The 18,378-nt window shown below is 39.3% G+C and overlaps 1 protein-coding gene across 1 annotated transcript; it reads right to left on the bottom strand.

Moving 5' to 3' along the window:
* Positions 1 to 15,638: 15,638 nt before the first annotated feature.
* LOC139743967 (uncharacterized) lies at positions 15,639 to 18,041 on the bottom strand. The gene is made up of 2 exons (XM_071654433.1): positions 17,927 to 18,041; positions 15,639 to 17,080 (listed from the first exon to the last, which is right to left on the bottom strand). Exons 1-2 carry the CDS (start codon positions 17,982 to 17,984, stop codon positions 16,008 to 16,010), a joined length of 1,131 nt encoding a protein of 376 aa, XP_071510534.1. The 5' UTR covers positions 17,985 to 18,041; the 3' UTR covers positions 15,639 to 16,007.
* Positions 18,042 to 18,378: the final 337 nt, after the last annotated feature.

Genomic DNA, 18,378 nt, shown 5'->3' with positions numbered 1-18,378 from the left:
GTTAAAGAGGATACAATGTCGATAATCTCATGTCTATTTGTTGGAGTTAAAAAAATAGAATTTGGGTTATTCTGGCCTAAAAATTCAGTAAAATTCTGTTCTGTAGCCGGAATACCATGAGCAAGCGTTTCACCTATTTTTGAAAAATAAGAATTAAAAGTATTTGCAATATCAACAGGGTCATCAATTGTTTCATCATCCCACTTTATTTCACAAATTTCTGCTTTTTTATTCGGAATATTCATAGCCTGTTTTAAAACTTTCCAGGTATTCTTAATATCAGACTTGTATCTCAACAGCTGCTGAGAATAATACCTTTTCTTTTCCAAACGTAAAATCCTGGTTAATGTGTTTTTATATGATGTATATTTGTTCTTTGTTCGTTCAGTTTTTTCCATTTTGTATTTATAATACAATCGATTTTTTCTGTTTATTGAACGGAGAATTGATTTAGAAATCCATGGTAACCTAGGTGTCTTTTTATAATCCATTTTACTTTTTTGCTTTGGAATAATAACATCCAAAAGAAAATCAAACATTTCCATAAAATTATCAAAAGACTCATTAACATCATCGCTTTCATACACTCGTGACCAATCAGCATTTTCAAGAGCAGCATCAAGACTGGCTAATTTTTCACATGAAATTTTGCGTTTGAATAAAGGAGATGAAGGTTTTGCGACATTGACTAAGGTTTTCAAAGTAAAGTGGGTCATAATTGGATAATGGTCGGTCACATCTGAAAGAACTATAAAAGATTCGGGAAGGGGTAGGATATTGCAAAACAAATTGTCAATTAAAGTAGCAGAGTGATCCGTGATGCGAGTCGGTTTGGAAATGAGTGGCAGAAAGGATGAAGACAAAAGTGTTTCAAGAAACTCGTTGGGAATATGATCATTTCCAGATTTTAGCAAATCAATATTATAATCACCAAGAAGAAAGCAATCCTTATTTCGAAAAACTGGGTTTTTTAACACGTCTGAAAGATAAGTCACAAAATCTAAAATATTTGAATTTGGAGGTCTGTATATTATGCCCAATAACACATTCCTACATCCTGGGATATAAATTTCTACAAAAAGAGATTCAACGGTGTTATCCATTCTAGAAATGTCGTTATGGACAATACATTTGTAAATACTTGATACGTAAAGTGCCACACCGCCTCCACTTCTGTCCGATCTATTACTGACATACATATTGTATCCGTCAATTGCAAAGGAATCTTCCGTAGTGGAAGTCAACCAGGTTTCGCTAAGTCCAATGACAGAAAGTGACTGGCTAGCATCGGATTCTAATAAAAACTTTAACTCATCGAAATGCTTATTCAAACTTCTTATGTTTAAATGCAACAAAGAAAATGTGTCTTTACAGAAACTAAAGTACATATCTTTACATTGATTTACTGTGACGTAATTACATGACATATTCAAATTTAAATCATTAGTACAATCATAAGGCAGTTCATTTACCGCTGAATTAAGATTATCGGCAACTAAGTTGTCATAAGGAGTTGTTAGAGTAATTGGTGCCTCATCAATTGAGTCGGATTCAGATGTTGTGAGCCTACACAGTTCAAAAAAATCATCATTTGGCACGGAATGAAAGGGTGCATTCGAGAGATCAGCCATAACAAAAGACGAGATTGCCTAAAATATAAACCTGCATTAACAGTATAGCTGTAATAGAGAAGTGCCAATGTATTATGCAAAGGGAGAATAACCAGCAGATGGAATGTGACAAAGCACGGGAAATAATCGATGCACATAGCAATGTGCATGGGTTGCGTAAATACCTGAATAAATAGAGGATCGTTGCGAAGGAAGAGAACTGGGAATAAAAGAATGCAGGATAAGTTGAGCTAGAAGGGTCAGTAACAATGAGAGAGAAGAACAAGGAACACACAGAACAGGTGAGCGAAGATTCGAGTTTCTCGGTGGGCTTCCGATAAATAATAAAAAGATATACGTACACAAAAAGTTCGGCTGAGCATAATAGAAGAGAGAGAAATGAGTGTATGAAAACTGAAAAAGCCAGATTTATGGCATAGTGACGTAACAAAAGCAATAAAAACATAGCTATATACAGACAAATGACTGGTATACACATCGGTAGCAAATTTACTGCGAGTAAAACGGGCAATGGCGCCTTGAAAATCCACATAGGCAATAAAAAAAGAAGACAGAAATACTGGTGGTACAGAAATCTTATCATTACTATATTTCCATAGGATGTGTATCTATGTGCTGCCTGTGTACCCTTTCTATACATAAACCTGGACATCCTACATGCTAAATACGAAAGGGTTACATAATTCATGCTCTATACACTAGTACATTTCTCACAAGGGAAGACTGCGGATACTCGGGTAAAGGCCCAGAATTCGTACACTCAGATCAGAGGAGTATTAAAAGGTATGGACTATCCTTTAAAAACAAATATTTTCTTTAGAAGGAAAATATAACATAGATGAACATTGATAATCGTCTTTATCAGGGATAAAGAGGTAAAAAATATGATATATGTTTGTCTGGTTTTTTTTTTTCCGTGCATAATGTTATTTACATTCAAAAACTTTTTTTTTTTCAACATATTCGGGCATCGGGAGATACTCCAGCCACATGGTGGCGCTGTTTATACATGTGTTTAGGGCTCAGTTGCGTATTCGTTCTTCCAAACAGCAAACTACTCAGTTGCGTATTCGTTCTTCCAAATAGCAAACTACATTTTTTAACCTCTTATTTATCACTAGCATTCAAACAAACCAAAATATGCAATCAAACAAGAGGACAGTAGCATTACTAGGAAGAAAAAAAAAAACCAGCAAGATCACAGTGAGTTCCAATAAACAATATTTCGAAACTTGCTTTTCTAGCAGACTACAACAAAATTTTCACCTCAAGAGGCAAAATATTGTGATGTATGAGACTGTAATTGATATAGGGATTGCCTCTAAAGACAGAGGTGGTTACTTGGATGAAAAACTGGTGATATAATACACTTATAGATTCACATATCATTCTTGAGCTGATGTCAAGTATAAACCTGGACATTGTATAATCCAATGAAATATTGTTTCATATATGCATGGTTCACACGTAAATGCATGACCATTAGCCCCAGATCAAACTAAGCGCTCAGCTGATAATCATTCATTCATGTCAAACATTGAGTATGGAACTGAATGGCACCTGAGTAGACCTTAATGGTCGTCTTTATCAAACGGGGGTGGGGGGGGGAGTGGAGTAGGAAGCAATTGAGACGAATTCATTGGCATGCGAACGTGCAATAGCACAAATTGATTTTATGTACCCGAGTTCTAGAAATAGGAAATGAAAAAAAAAAAAAAAACAACAACAACAGATTACAATACCAACACCAATCACAAGATGGTGTTGTTGATACTATATAGACAAACGGTTTGCTTCCGAACTACAGATGAAGAGCTTACTCCCGGAAGAACTAAATCCATACATAGAACGGACCCAGCGCCCCCGGAAGCAAGCCGCTCTATGTCATATAGAACTCATCACGGATTACAAGCTCAAGAAAAAAAAAAAAAAAAAAAAAAAAAAAAAAAAAGAACAAGAAAACTAAGTCCGATACAAACAAACAACAAACAAGAGCAGCACACGGGTAACCACCAAAGCACTGAGCTTTTTACAAAATTAGATATTCATTCACACATACACATGAAATGGAGCAAATATAAGTTGTGTAGCGTAACAAGTTGTGGGAGCGAAAGAAAAAAAAAAACAACAGGAGGAGAGAAAATTTCTCCCTCAGGGAAAGTCTGGTTACTCAGGTGAACATATGGTTATCATTCATTAGCTACTCGTCTGTTTGTTTATCTGGACATCGTATATCACAATACATATGAATATTTCATATTTATAAACAGTATTATCCTTCATGATTCATACCAAAATACGTAAACTTAAAATTGGAATTAGATCGCAGATATGCTTTGATCAACATACCTGCATACTCGCCGTACAAAGAGAGTTAGGCACTCCCGATCAAAATCTTTAATTACTTTCGTGTCTGGTACTGAATTTGGGCTAAAAATAAGCAGGTATTGTTCAAACCATTCTCATTTTGCAGTGACAAATCTGCATACTGTGTTACCATAAAATCTCCTATCCATTCAATAATGCAGTCTTTTATCCAAAATACTATTGAGAAAAAATGCCTTTATCTCGGATATACCTTGTGTTATAAACAAACCCAAACGATATGGGGATATGGTAGGATCTTAAAGTCGGCACAAGGACATAGAAAAGAAAATATGCATAGGCCTATATCGCGTACCGTACCACCAGGGAGGTGGATTCTTCCTACCTCCCTGGTACCACAAAATACCTGCAAAACATATCCAAAACCCAAACGACAAGGGTCAATGACGGGAAGAAATACATTTTCCCATCAAAGAGATGGAAAAAAAGTTTTGCAAGTGATCCTTTCATCATTACAATGGACCGTTAGATTATGTCTGTATCACCAAAGAATACCCTCGTTTAGGAGGTTCTTTTTTTCAAATAATAGAATTTGCTTGTTTAAGAGGTTCTGCTTGATACCAGGCCAAAAGGGAGAAAAACAAATCTAGCATATTACCCCAAATGATCATGCTGTTGATGCCAATGAAAATGAAGCCATAGGTACTTTTCTGTCTTAGACGAAATATCATACCAATCATCTACCTGCAAGAATGTATCTGCATTATGCGCATTGCATAACAATAGACACAGCGAGACAGCAAGCAAGATAAGACGTGCTAATATCGGGCCATCTCGCCATTCAACCATATTATTGACATAAAAAAAAAAAAACCCGGATTACATGATCACGTCGAATAGATTCCTCTTAAAGGATTTTTGTAAGATTCAATTTGTAAATAAAGGGTAATAACTTTATTCTTTTTTAAACTTATAAAAATCCCACACAGACAAGTCACAACATTCAGCGTATAAATAAAATTGTAAATTATCTTTAACATTTGAGATGGGATTTCACTTATTGCATTTCACTTTACGATAGTTACGAGAAGTAGGCCAAAATGAGCGATGGTCAAGATGCAAAGACATGTAAGCAGCTCTTTGAGGGGTTGTCAGTCCTATCAGTCCCTTCCGTGATTGATACAGCGTGACAGGCTAATTACGCTTCTGGTTATTATAGCAATAGATGCAACGGGAAGATGTTGCCAGCAGCGGAACCATTGATATCGATTGCACTATATCAAAGGCTAACTGTATCCGAAATGTTCCATTGGGTTGTTTGTGGTGATCAGGAAACAAATTTATCGGAGTTACGTAAAGGGAAACAACTGCGTGCGGTCCTGCATAACATTATGCGGAGTGGTTATATTGACGTAAGAAAAAAAAAGAACAAGAAAAATCAGCGATTAGACGTATAAAAGGTCGCGTTTCGTCTGCTATTTATAACATAACATGGCCTGCAACATTGGTCTGGGCGTCTGGATAGACGTGGAGCATTCCGGGCATTGGAGCTAGGAGTTACGACTTACGTGTACACGATGATCACCGCTTGGTTGTATGTGACATCCAGAAGATGTGCAAAGGCTGCGATCCGATTGTCAAAACATCCCGTTGAAAGGATCTCCGATACATTAGATAAGGTTAAAGTTCGCGGTTCATTGCCGGATCTGCCGCTCACATGCATAGCTTCTGGAGAAAGGCAAACTTTCGAACAACGTGAACAGCTTGTACGTAGAGAGAGTAACGATCCGAGAGTATTGAGAGAAGTATCAAATAATTATAGAATTCTAGTGAATTCTTACATTTCACACACTCAGCATCAGAGCATTACGTAAGGTATTTCGTGGACAAGAGTGCGTTGAAACGTATACTAGTAAGCTCACAAATTTATCACCACACTAAGATTTGAAGTGTTGTAAAGCGTTTCGTTGTGATGGTGCTGTTTCAGGCAGAAATCTGGTGGATGAGGTAAGGATTACGCAACTCCTCAAGTCCGCTGCGCACGTAGGACAGTGACCAGGATGTAACAGATTGCGAGGCTTTGAATAAAATGCCGATAATGAGTACAAATTTGAATACGAAGTAAGGCTTGGAATTCTTGGTATTTTAGTTTGTAATAGACAGTCAAATGGAAAATTCGGCATTGCGTTCATGTTTTGGCGTTCCAGTGGTATATCCTAGCGTGGTGAGGTGTTAAAAGGGTAATGACAGAAGCAGAACATGATGGTCATAGTCAGTCTATTATGTGAGTTTAGGAAATACATAATTTCCAAAAAATATAATCCGTAAGTCTTTTTGCTTCACTTACATTGCTTTAAACGCCGAAATAAGCTTAGTTGAGTAGATACAGGTGCACTGGTAATAAACTGGCTAGATGCAAGACTCATACCGAATATGAGCCGGTCTATGGTGAAGCGGGTTGACCACCGACAGCTCCCTCCGTCATGGGGGCCAGGGATGGGGGTTGTGACTCTTCGTTGGATGCAATGGTAGCGTTGGGTTGGGGCGTGGCTTTCTCGGCGTTGCGGGTGGCTGAATAAAATGGCGCGGGGTTACCTTTTTGATCTCTCCATCTTCCGCCAGCGAAGTGGAAGCGGGTTCCAGCCTGAAATGCGCTCTGCACCTCTGTTTTCCATTTACTCTTTTCCAGTCGATCCATTTTGGTGAGATCATCGATGACATACATGTCATTGCCGGCGAGAAGTCGTCGTTGCTGCGAAACCACATATCTCTTATCCTGATACGAAAGTAGTTTGACCAGGAAATGTCGGGGTTTGCCAGGGAGTTTTGGTCCGTCTCTATGTGCGCGTTCAATCTTAGGATTTTCCATATGAAAATGACTGCACAGAAACTGTTTAGCAACTTCCATAGGATTCTCATTGAGTTGTTCTTTCAGTCCCACAATGCGAAAGTTGTTTTTACGGGAAAATCTTTCCAGCTTGTTTTCAGCCGCGGCGGCTTTTTCCAGCAGAGCTTCATGATTTTGAACTCTGAGTTCCAAATTCCGCATTTTTTTCTCCAGTGGGTCAACTCGCTTCTCCAAATCGTTGGTTCGCGCAGCTTGAAACTCTAACGCTTTTTCGAGATCCTTGAACATGGAGCGAATATCTGCGATTCCCTGTCGGACGAAGGTCTCGAAGTCAGCATGGGAGTCCTCCATTCGCTCTATGTTCTCCGCCGGAGTTCTGGCATGTTCCTTTCGTTGAGCACCGCTTCTTAATCCGTAGCTCATGATTGAACCGCGCGCGTGAAAGATTCTGTATAAAACTCGTGGATTATCAAGAGCGCACAACGCACACGTCCTCACAGATCGATTTCCATTCACTCATCATTAGATTAGCCACACCCTTTCACTTTCGGGGGGGGGGGGGGGGGTGGGACATCAAAGTCCCAGAACTCTTGTCTTTATCAGAATTCTTCTTCTATTCTATAACCAAATAACACAGAACTATAGGTTTTTGCTATAAAGACATTGATAACAGTACTTTAAAGTTTATATGGCAGATCCAGGGATGCAGGGCACGGGGCCATGGGGGGGGGGGAGGGGGTCATTGAGAGATGGGTCAAAACTTTAAGGACAAGTCAACCTTCATATACATGTGAATTGAGTGAAAGCAGCAATATCAACAGAAAACATCAGTGAGAGTTTGAAGTAAATCGGACAATGTCTGTTCAAAAGTTATGATATTTTTAAAGCATCTGCGCAGACACTGCTGGATGAGACTACCACAGTTGGTTTTTTATGTCACATGTGCGTGGAAAAATATAAGGAAAATAAAAAGCGAATTTTGAAAAAAAAAATGTTTGAAAAAAAGTGCACATTTCCTTGTCGCTGACGTATGAGGGGTATATACTACCCTGACTTCTGAAAGAGGCATTTCTTACCCATTAGTGACTCAAACTCTTACTGACGTTTTCTATTAATATTGCCGCATTCACTCATTTCACATGTTAATTATGAAAGCGGACTTGTCCTAGTTTTGACCCATGTCCCGTGCCCCCCCCCCCCCCACACACACACATACACAAAATGGCCCCAGTGCCCAGCATCCCTGGATCTGCCTTTAAACTTGAAACTACAGTCAGCAATGTCTTTATAGCACCAACCTAGCTCTTGTTTCAACCACTTTTTCATTGTTCCAGTGCACATTCATTGATCTCTTTTCCAAGACGGACCCACATTCCATAGCATTGTCTTGTCAGTGGGTCTCTCCATTTTTTGCGCAATGTAATATGATACTTTACGTTGACTACGTCAGTTCTAAATTCAATTCAATTCAATTCAATAGTTTATTTATTTCCATCATCACAAAGAAAAGAAAAGAAAAAGTTGACATAATCCAAAGTGATACATTTTTTTTCATTTCTCTTACACTCGTCCGATAAAGGATTTTTTCAATACAATATAAAGTATATTATACACGAATGATATCGTAAAAAAAAACAAAACAATGCACTTTGTCATGGCAACAAAAATAGTAAATAATCACAATGATGGAAAACAGTGTTCCACTAAAAAAGCCACGCAAAAATTGTATTGTCACTACAAGGTTTCAATTATAATTGTTGTTTACTCTGTTCAGTCGTCTTATTTGCACTTTTTTGTCACTAAATAAAATGTTGTTTATTTTCTTCTTGTCGAAAATGGATATAAATCTTCAATTAAACTTGAAGTTGACTTGCGCAATGTGCTACATGCATACAGTATCATAGTTACATATTCAAACAGTATGGGCCCTTATACACAAATGCGTAATTCCAAACAGCGCTAAAAACACGCTCACACACACACACACACACACACACCCTGTGTTGACCAGGATTGCTTGTTGAAGTCTTAAAGATTGTGATAATTTTGCTGTTTTCCTATAAGATTAAGCCAATTGATACAAATCCAATGCCCGTATATTTCTTTAAAGAAATACATGTCTATGACTAAAGAGGTATTCAAAGAATGGAATAACACATCAGTGAAGTCTAAGGAAATTCGGACAGTCTATTTAATAGTTATGACTTTAAATAAAATGGTTAGATCCATGAGCCGTAGGTAAGGCTATACATGTCATGATGCCATCGTATATACTGTATAGGAAAGATGTGAAGACTTTCGACACATCTTTCTTTTGAAAGATACAGATCTTTTTTTTTCAACTTGTCACTGACATAATAATATTAAGGGCAAAATAAATCCCCCTTGCTTTCCAAAGGAGGCAAGTCAAGGGCTCTTTCCTAATGCCAGACAAATTAAAAACGATTTGGACAGACCGCTTTGCTGAATTAGTTGATTGACAAGTAGGACACAAAAGATACATTATGTGGCTCATGTCCGTGTTGGCCAGATTACTACTGTATGCAGGGTCTTTAACAAACTATTTCTCTTTGGCAAGTTTGTAGTGGCAGCAAAATTCAAGCAGCTGCCATACACAATGGCTGCTGAATAAAGCAGGTTTTGACTGTTAATTGTGGTAGAATCTAGGCCTGCTATATTTGACAGGAAACTAGCAGTTCATGTATTTCTGGTAATGAGATTTGTGTGTCATTGACAATGGTTTCTACGGTAAGCACGTATTTCGCAATAACTTTCCAAGGGTTCCAAGGGTACGCCAATATTTTAATTATGTTACAGTTCAGGATATTGACAAGGGTAGTTAGGTAATCATTATTATGAGGTCTCCGATCATTGGATGATTCCGCTCTATACCTCGCGTAGGCACGCGGTTTTTCTTGTTGTTTCTTTTTGATGTTGTTGCCCTGGCCTGACGATAGTTTCATGATCGTTTGCTTTGTTCATGAGCACGTCATAGAGAGAACAATGCATGCGGTGAGCATTATGCAGTTCACCCTACATGAATAGACCATGACTTCCGCTCAGGCGGCTTTCGGCATGACTTTCAGTTTAATCCTAACCCAAACACGCGACTATTCATGAGAGTACAACATGAAGACCGGACCGCGCTTGCGCGGTAATCCTTTGAACTTTTGCTCTGCCCTATTCAGCCACTCAGCACCAGACTACCCATCAATTAGGCTAAATTAGATGTTGTTACCATGAGCGTTCCGGTCCAAAAACAGTTCCCGTTTCCAAGCGAGAAGTAGAAGTCTCCTTCTCGCCTCATTTTACAACTTTCCTGCAAACAAAACTTAATTGAAAATACGAATAACTTTTGCGACTCTCAATCACGAACAAACACACAAATACTCAAAGCAATTTTACTTTGGGATAAAAGGATATAAGATTGTAGTCAATAGCGTAATATTTTACCAAGCACTGACCTTACCGGTACTTTAGGGTTTTGGAATAATTCTGATAACACATAGAACATGGTACCAACATTTGTAGAGGCACAATATAGTTCAGCAGCGTTTGTCGTTGAGAGAAGTTTTCTATCTATTAATCTAAACTAGCTGTAAGGATACTAACAAAACTTTATTTTTTTATGTTGAAGCTATATTGTGTTTAGCTTACCATATCAGTGAAAATTATTAACCCCTAGTGGGCTTATTTGAAAAGATAAACACATTATGCAAAAATGTTAGAAATGTTTGTTCCTACTACCACAATTGTTCAATTGCATAGCGATAATTGATGACCAGATATATATATGCATATATATATATATATATATATATATGTATATATATATATATATATATATACATACATGTTGATATTTCACGTATTGGCTCCACGAAGAAATGAAGAAACAAACTGGTATTGCATTTTTGTATAATAAAGCTGAGTTAAAGCATAAACTGATCCTGTATGTATATACATACATAATGATAATTATTTAGTCATAATTGCAAAGCAGCACGACGCGCGGTAAAGCCAATCTTCTTTCAAGTGAGCAGAAGGTAAAACTTTCAAGAAGCTAGTCACAATAGCGACAACACGATCATTCATTGTGTCAGCAAACCCTATCAATCACGTAGAAGAGTGAGGACACATTCCGGCTTCCGGAAGATTCAGTAAAAGGCTTGAATAGATATCGCGCGTCAAGGTATACAAAGTTTTTAAGCTGAAGTGACTTTCTTTAGCGTGATGGATTTAAACTTGTATACAGTTTCCTTGTAGCATGGTAAACACGATACATTTAAACAGTCGTTTAGCAACCGCTTTGATTCCCATCTTTGCATCGCTTTGATTTTGTCCATAGAATATACCAATGCCCACCAAAGTACCTCCCCAGAACAATGTTTGATGTTTGAAAAATCTATACCAATCGTCCTACATGTTTAAAATGCCTCTAACATCAAGTCAGATTGAAGCTTTATGAAAAACATCATGATTGAATACCGTAGAATATTGCAATGTACGGAAATTACTGGTTTGGGAGTACTTCCTTTTATTAAAAAAAGTTTATTTATAATATGTATATATCTTTTTGCCCCATCTCGCATTGAATAAATAATGGAGATACACTGGTTCTGTACATGGTCGGGACCCCTTCTTGCTCTCTCTCTCTCTCTACATACATATATATATATATATATATATATATATATATATATATATATATATATATTTATTTATATACATATATATATATACTAGTATATATATATATATATATATATATACTAGTATATAATGACAGGATACATTTCAAACTTTTTTCTGTGACTGAGTGGTTGCTTTATCAGTTTCAACAACATTATACGAGAGCGCAGTCAGGGATTGAGTCGTGGAGCTGATATATTAAAACACACAAATGCTTTCAGAATATAAAGCACGTAATGAATTACCACCGGCAGAAGGATAGAAAGATGTTAATGAGGATATGTCGAGAACATTGCAATGTTTCCGGTGTTGTTGAAGTTATGTTAAGTTAAGTTATCATATGTACATCATTAATTGATATGGTACATCATTAACTGATATGAACAAAATCAATTTCAAAACAAAATCAGTTTTGAAAAAGAAACCGTTTTCAAACCTACACTTACAAAGGAAGCGAACAAGCCATGGTAATTGATTTGTTTAAACCCTTGCAATTAAAAGTACCTGTACCCGCCAATCTTAGGTCGTTCTTAATTCTTTCTGTATGGTAAAATACGCTTGCTGTGCAAGTCAAACACTGAAAACAGTGTCAGTAAGTGACAGGTAACACCATTGTGTCGACGCTCTGCGACCAAATCAAAAGCGCTTCTTTCAAGAACGCCACTGCTATTGTCTCCCGCGCCAAACTTCTGAGTCCCTCGGTGGCATGTTTTTGATTGGTCGGCGGCTTACCGCTTTCATCAGCATCAACCAATCAGCGGGTGAGATAAAACCAGGCACCGAGATCCCTCCTAATCAGGCTTCGTCACTGAAACTCTTTAAATGGTGGGGACAGCTTTGAAGGACTCTAATTGCTTCCTTCGATATCCGATTGCGCTTCTTCATTATCTTCGCTGTTAAAAAGTTTCGTGTCCTCTACTTCATCACTCTGGTTTCCTGTTCTCGACGATTTTCTTACTCCCTTTCTGCTCAACAACTCAACTCTTCTAAGATGGCCGCCGCTTCAGGAGCTCTCCGCATCGTTTCCGTGATGCTGTGCTCCGGCACGAGGGCGGGGAAGGTGTGTGACGTCCTCGAGACCGACCTCGTTCACCGCGCCAAGAAGCTGAAACTCGGTACCCACGTCCTCGTCAAGCAGCATGGTGGCGACAAGAGACGCAAGGCAGTAGTCGTAGCAATAAATGGTAAGATGGTACTCCATTCATCTTTCGACAGCTGAGTTTTCAGCCCATCAACTTAACATGTCACAATGAAATAAATAAGCAAAATTGTTTTGATTGTTTTCCATCTTATATGTGCAAATGCTAAACTCAAAACTTACCAAATGAATGACAGCAAGTAATTTCTTTTTGTTTGATAAGTCATACGTCATTATCGTTTGGTACGTAATACGAAAATACAACATTGGAGATTTTGTGGTCCATTATGTGCTTCATGAGCTAGCGATGTTCATTTATTTTACTTTTTTAAATTGACTACTAATCGCTTTTACGTATTTCCCATCATCTTCCACATACAGCTGCCTTCCGTGTGCCACCTGCCCGCACTCCAACCCAGCCCCCAATGAGGAAACGCCCGGTCGACCAGCCACACGGTGTCATCAGCGGAGATGCAGTCAGACCATCGCATCACACCAGCCTGCCCGGCCCCGAGCTTCCCCATGCGTGCGAGCCAGCCCTGGTGTGTTACGACAGCTGCGGCAACGCCTTCGTCAGCCTTCTCCCGCCTCTCGCGCCTCTGCCGAAAGCCACACCTGTCACCTACCCAGCTCAACGACCTCGTGTTCGCCGTCAGCTGACCTTCGCCCCCAAGCCGAGTTTGCAGAGCATCAAGGCGCCACTCAACCTCGAGGAGCTCGACGGCATCATTCCCCTCGACATGCTGTCCAGCATCGTCACCGTCGACGAGTTCGCCGCTATGCTGTCGCAAGTCAACGAGGTGACCCCGCTTGCATCGCCCGACAGCAGCAGCCAGGCATCCATGCTTCCGGCTCCAGTTGACCGTCCGCTTTCCCCAGCGTCTTTCTCCCGCAAGCTGCTCGACGCGGAGTCCAGGTTCGACAGAGAGCTGTCCGAAGTTCGCAACCAGCAAGCCACCCTCCAAGGCGACGCCACGACCCTCCTCGACTGCATGGACGAGCTCATCGACACCATTCGCTTGTTTCGACACGAGTTCAGCGGCAACAGTGACATCCAGTCTTCACGTGTGCAGTAAGGAACCTGGCGCTCATTTGGTCGGTGTGTTTTCTGAACTCTAGAACAGTAATCACTTCGACTTTATACCATCTTGTCGTTCCCTGATACTGTACTTTCTTGACAATGACGTCTGACATTTCTTACATGTTTCTATCCTTTTATTTACGGAGTCAGTGCAGCTGTGCATTCCTTGCCAATTTATAAATAGTGTAAATACCAGCCTTTCAATGTGACAGAATATTGATTTGTATTGCAGTAGACAAAAGAAACATGGATGATTAAAAACAAGAGCCAACGAAGTAATCGATTTTCTGTTGTATTCCATTGTGTTCGTACGAGCAGCTGGTGCTTGTGTGTGCTTGTGTGTGTGTGTGTGTGTGTGTGTGTGTGTGTGTGTGTGTGTGATTGCATTTTTTTTTCATTTAAACGTGTTTTATTCGATTCTTTTACTATGGCATGTGTTTTTCTCTCTATCTTAATTTTTTTCTACATATACAATGATACATACAAAACAACACACAATCACAAAACCGTTACGATACCACTCACTAGCGTATAATGTACAATCATACATCGCATCATGGTGTATCATAATATGATATTCAAACATAAATATAACGAAATTAAGGTAAATGTTAAAATATTACACTGTAAGTTTAATATCCTCTGACTGAATAAAAATAAGCATTTATTCTTATTCAATCAGAGAAGTTTAGACCTACAGGGTAATTTTTCAATATTTATGACATGTAAAATGAGTGAGTTGTCCACGTGTTGGTGTAATAATACCGTCAAAAATAAAACCGAAACCGAAGTCATGCTGTAATCACCAACAGTTTATTTCGACACACAAATTTTCGAGCGATTCAATCTCTCTCAAGTGTTCTTGATTCTGAGAGAACAATATTGTTTTTCTCCGAGAATCAAGAACACTTGATAAAGAACGAATCGCTCGAAAATTTGTGTGCCGAAATAAACTGTGATTACAATATGAACGTTGTATATACGTCTATACGTCTATATATATATATATATATATATATATATATATATATATATGTGTGTGTGTGTGTGTGTGTGTGTGTGTTGATAAGGTAGTCCACGTGTTGGCAAAATAAAAAGATAAGTAACAAAACTGCAACATATTCACCAACGGTTTATTTCTTCACACAAATTTTCACACAAATTTTCGAGCCCAACACGTGAGAAAGGGCGGCGAGACGCTCGAAAATTTGTGTGAAGAAATAAACCGTTGGTGAATACAGCATGAACTTTGTTGCAGTTTTGTAACTTATATATATATATATATATATATATATATATATATATACATATATATATATATATAGCGAAAACTTTCCTTCCTTGTTTCAATATATATATATATATATATATATATATCAAACCTGTTTTCTGGTCTGAGCGTTGAAAGAGTACAGAGAGACAAGGGTCAATGATGTTCCATGTGCGATTTATATCTAACAAATGTTTGCGCATATTTAGGGCATAATCAAGTTTTACATCTATATATATATATATATATATATATATATATATATATATGTGTGTGTGTGTGTGTGTGTGTGTCCTGTTGTATTCCCTTAAAACACATTCATATATTAATATATATACATGTATATATATGAGTGAGTATGTGTGTCCTGTTGTATTCTCTTATAACACATTCATGAATAAATAAATAAATAAATGAATAAATATATATATATATATATATATATATATATATATACATACAAATATATGAACAAATCATCCATGGTTTGTGTGTTCGTGTCTGTTGTCATCAAAATATTCTTTTAAGCAGCAAAGTGATATTTGATGTACATTAGCTCATTCACATGCGCACGCAAGCACACACATACAAACATAAAACACAAACACACTTCCTCCTCAAGCATCAGCATAGCATTTCGGGATAAGAATTTCTCTGAAAGAGAGTTCTGTCTTTTCTTTCAATCTATTTCACATTTTATTAGCTAATAATTTCCTACCAGCTTCAAATCTTCTCATCCAAATTCTACATCTATTTGCCTCATTGTTGTAGAGTGTTTTACTAACACTTTTAACTTTCATTGGAATTGGACCAGTGATGCACTTAAAGTCTTCTAAGTCACACAAGTATTCCTAAAAAAAATATACATTGGTCTAAATTTGTCTATCACTTCCTTTTGAACTGATAAGCCTAAATGTAAATCTCACATTGTTCTGAGCTCTCGGAGGATATCGCAGTGATGTTTAGAAATGTTAAGACCACTTTCTGAAGAGGATAGGAAATATGAGGCGAAAGTATATGCACTACACATTTACGTCAACTTTGTAGATATCATTTTCGTTCCCGATGTCCTCCATTTTAACAATTTCAGTCTGAGGACGAGCCGTGGTTGATTCACTATCCCAACGAGACGGCCCTTCGCCCTCTGGTTTCTCGGCATCCCAACGACCGAATGGCCATCCTCCTCGGTTGTCATGTGGACCACGTGGACCCGGTCGTTGGAAAGGAGGACGACCGCCGTTCATGTTGTCCCTGCCATCCTGTCTCCAGTGCCATCGATCGGGCCGGCCCTCGCCACCAAAGTCGCGTGGTCCATCTTCGGTGAAGTTGCGTCTGCCAGGACGCTGTCGCCAAAAGGGAGGTCGGCGAAATGGAGCTTCATTGATGCTGGTAGCGTTGATGTCCTTCTCTTCGCTAGACCACTCACTTTCATTACGCTTGTCATGGTGGCGGTGATCACGACCTCCGCCATCTTGTCTCCACTGCCATCGACTGGGGCGGTCCTCGCGACTGAATCCGCCACGTCCATCTTTAGTGCAGTTGCGTTTGCCGGGACGTTGATGCCAGAAAGGGGGTCGTCTAAATGAGCCGTCCCTGAGGGGGAATGGGCTGGTGCCGTTGTAGTCTCTCTCCTCGCTGGAACTCTCGCTTTCATTGTGCCTACCGTGATGGTGGTGGTGGTCGTGGTGGTGGTGGTGGTGATGGTGTGGATGAGGAGGACGGTGACGATGGTGGTGGGGATGAGGGGGGAATCTCCTCGATCCTTCCTCTTCCCCGCGTCTCTCTGGTCCCATCATGTCGTGGAAGGGCCTTGGAGGCATGTCCCTTTCTGGTCCGTCGCGACGACCTTCCATGTGTCTGCTCACATCTCGGAAAAAGCCGGAAAATGGTCTTCCCTCTCGCCATCTCGAGCCCATCTCACCACCTTCCACTCCAGAACCAACGGGGAGTCGGAATCCACTGAACCGAGAAGGATCGAAACGCCTCTCGCCTCCTGGTCCTCCCCGGAAAGGTCCCCTTTCGTCTTGACGCCCATGGAAGGGGCTCTCCCGCCATGAGCCTCTGTGGGATCGATCCCAAGGCCTTCGGGCATGTCCTGCGATTATAAAATATCAAGCTCAATCAACAACATCGTCTTAAAACGACGTCCGTGCATTCACCTGTGAGCTTGCTTACAGATCAATCTACTACAACTCAACGCATATTTCTCTTATCGAGAACATTCACAATGAGTACCGATCTTGTGTGAATGTGCCGTGGATAGGTTTGCAGGTCATTGATAGCATACGGTGTGTGCATGAAAAAGATTGATTATTTTGCATGTATATGCAATGATGGGCAAAAGCATGCAACTGAAAGTAATTCTTGACTTTATTGAGACACATATGGCTTACATTATTCGATCTAATTAAGTAGCTGGAAAACTGATACTTCGCACAAGTGACTAAGTGTGCTTTTTAGCCCGTACAGAATAAACAAGTTTTAGTGATAATGCCCCTAATCAATTGCGAGAACATAAATGTAACAGTGCATAGAAAAAGGTCATACATAAAGACAAACAAACAAACAAACAAACAATTCATGTGTCTGACAGACGTAAGTGTAGTCACTGTGTTTCATCCGAAACAGAGAACATGTCATGTGTGTGTGCTGGCGCGTGTTCCAATTTACGTGATTGAAAAGTTATTGATGATAGGAATTCAATTTCGCAGAAATTTCCATTTAGACAAAAACAAAAACAGTTTTGTAATTATGTATCTCTTTTCCCTTATTCACCGGTAGACACATTTCTATCTAATCGTAATCCAGCGGTTTAGACTGGACATTAGACCTACGTAATATACACGGTTTATATTGTTTAAACTAATCCTCTATCTAATTATAGTGCCTGCTGTGAGTGGCCAATGCTAGTTAAAAACTGCGCGTTGAATATTGTTCTTACCTGAGACAGTGAAAGCCGCCAGGACGAGGATGAGCAAAGAAGATTTCAAGGCATCCATGGTGGCGACTACCAAGAGATATCGCAATTTTGTGATATCTCCCTCTGGGCCTCCTGAGTGAGTATGAGCAAAATCTCCTGTATCTTCTGGTTTTATAGATTCCTGATCCGAGTGTTCAAGCTATTTGGTGCCTGGCAGTAACCAGGATCCCTCATCCACCCCTCTTTCAGCTCTTCCGGTTGTTATTCCTAATACTTCCGGTGGTGCGAGGGACTACATGACACCGTTAGTACGTCATTATCCGTAGTCTCGGACCTGCAAACTTTGTGCTGACTTTAATAGATAGTTAGCTATCATACCACAAACTCATCAACTTTATCACTCCTTTGTGTCCTGATTGGCAGATTTAAAACAGCAATTAGTTTTTCGTTATGCTTAAAACCATTTTGCAAGT

The sequence above is a fragment of the Diadema antillarum genome, unplaced genomic scaffold (assembly GCF_040938485.1).
Source record: "Diadema antillarum isolate AM-2024a unplaced genomic scaffold, OU_Dant_1.0 seq00001125_RagTag, whole genome shotgun sequence".
Classification (NCBI taxonomy): domain Eukaryota; kingdom Metazoa; phylum Echinodermata; class Echinoidea; order Diadematoida; family Diadematidae; genus Diadema; species Diadema antillarum.
Note: the sequence above shows the minus strand (reverse complement) of the source record. Positions and strands in the feature narration are given on the sequence as shown.

Excerpts from the sequence above, each read along its gene's own strand:
- LOC139743967 (XM_071654433.1), bottom strand. The coding sequence starts at position 17,984 with ATGGATGCCTTGAAATCTTCTTTGCTCATCCTCGTCCTGGCGGCTTTC. Across the intron at positions 17,081-17,926 it reads GGCGGCTTTCACTGTCTCAG|GACATGCCCGAAGGCCTTGG; the intron begins GTAAGAACAATA and ends TTATAATCGCAG.